The 1,052-nt window shown below is 36.3% G+C and overlaps 1 protein-coding gene across 1 annotated transcript in view; it reads left to right on the top strand.

Moving 5' to 3' along the window:
• Nucleotides 1-1,052, top strand: part of LOC106882854 (cAMP-dependent protein kinase catalytic subunit PRKX) — a 146,814-nt gene that overhangs the window by 134,912 nt on the left and 10,850 nt on the right. The window contains exon 6 of the mRNA XM_014933657.2: nt 764-821. Coding sequence (XP_014789143.1) covers nt 764-821 — 58 coding nt within the window. The remainder of the gene's footprint in view (nt 1-763; nt 822-1,052) is intronic.

The raw sequence follows: 1,052 nt of genomic DNA, 5'->3' as shown, positions 1-1,052 counted from the left end.
GCCACTTGCACGCTAACTTCACGAGCAGGCTGTTCCGTTGATCGGATCAACTGGAACCCTCGACGTCATAAGCGACGGAGTGCCAACAACAACAACAGTACCACATCCTCTATTACTAACTCCTTTCAGTACTAGCTGTTATTTTACAGTCCTCTTTCTATATTTCATTCTTTCACAGCTAACCCTTTCCATTACTACACCATCCTACTTCTATCTCATTTTAATGCCTCATTTTCCTTTCGGTACAACATTATCCTATAGCTGTTTCTTTTCAAGACCCCATTTCTCAGTAACTACCCCCTTTTCAGTAGCACATTCTCTCACTACTGTTTTCAATTCTGTTCTACTTTCTCCCAGTATTGTTTCTTTTCTGTACCACATTCTCCCACATTAATAACTGTTACAACTACCTTGTATGTCAAAAGAAATAGGGGAGCCCCATAGCTTCACAAATATCTTTTGGATGTTTGATATTTAAAAATAATTATTTAAAAGAGAAAGTATAGTCTTGCAACATTTTTAGGCCATCTTTGTCTAGTAAGGTTGATGTTTTGCTAGAGGATGAAAAACAAAATAATACAAAAAAACTAAGACTATCATAAATATTTTAACGATGCATCTATTTTCCTGTTCTTTGTTAAAGCTTTATTATGTTTACTCTCACTTTCCTGCATTATTTGCTACCCTATTGTTCTGTTAGTAAAATAAATATTTGCTTAATCTCCTTTATCAATAAACTGATTGAAAAATGTTCTATCTACAGAGATCTAATAAAAAAGCTCCTAGTTCATGACAGGACAAGACGACTTGGAAACATGAAGGTAATTCTTCAGTTTCAATTGATTTTTGTATTTAAATAATCTTTTCTACTCTTGGCACAAGGCCCAAAATTTTGGGGGAGAGGTCCAGTCGATTACATTGACCTCAGTACGCAACTGGTACTTAATTTATCAACCCTGAAAGGATGAAAGGCAAAGTTGGCCTCGACAGAATTTGAACTCAGAGTGTAAGGACGGAGTGTAAGGACGGAGTGTAAGGACGGAGTGTAAGGA

The sequence above is a fragment of the Octopus bimaculoides genome, chromosome 3, assembly GCF_001194135.2.
Source record: "Octopus bimaculoides isolate UCB-OBI-ISO-001 chromosome 3, ASM119413v2, whole genome shotgun sequence".
Classification (NCBI taxonomy): domain Eukaryota; kingdom Metazoa; phylum Mollusca; class Cephalopoda; order Octopoda; family Octopodidae; genus Octopus; species Octopus bimaculoides.
This window is presented reverse-complemented; position numbering and strand designations above follow the sequence as displayed.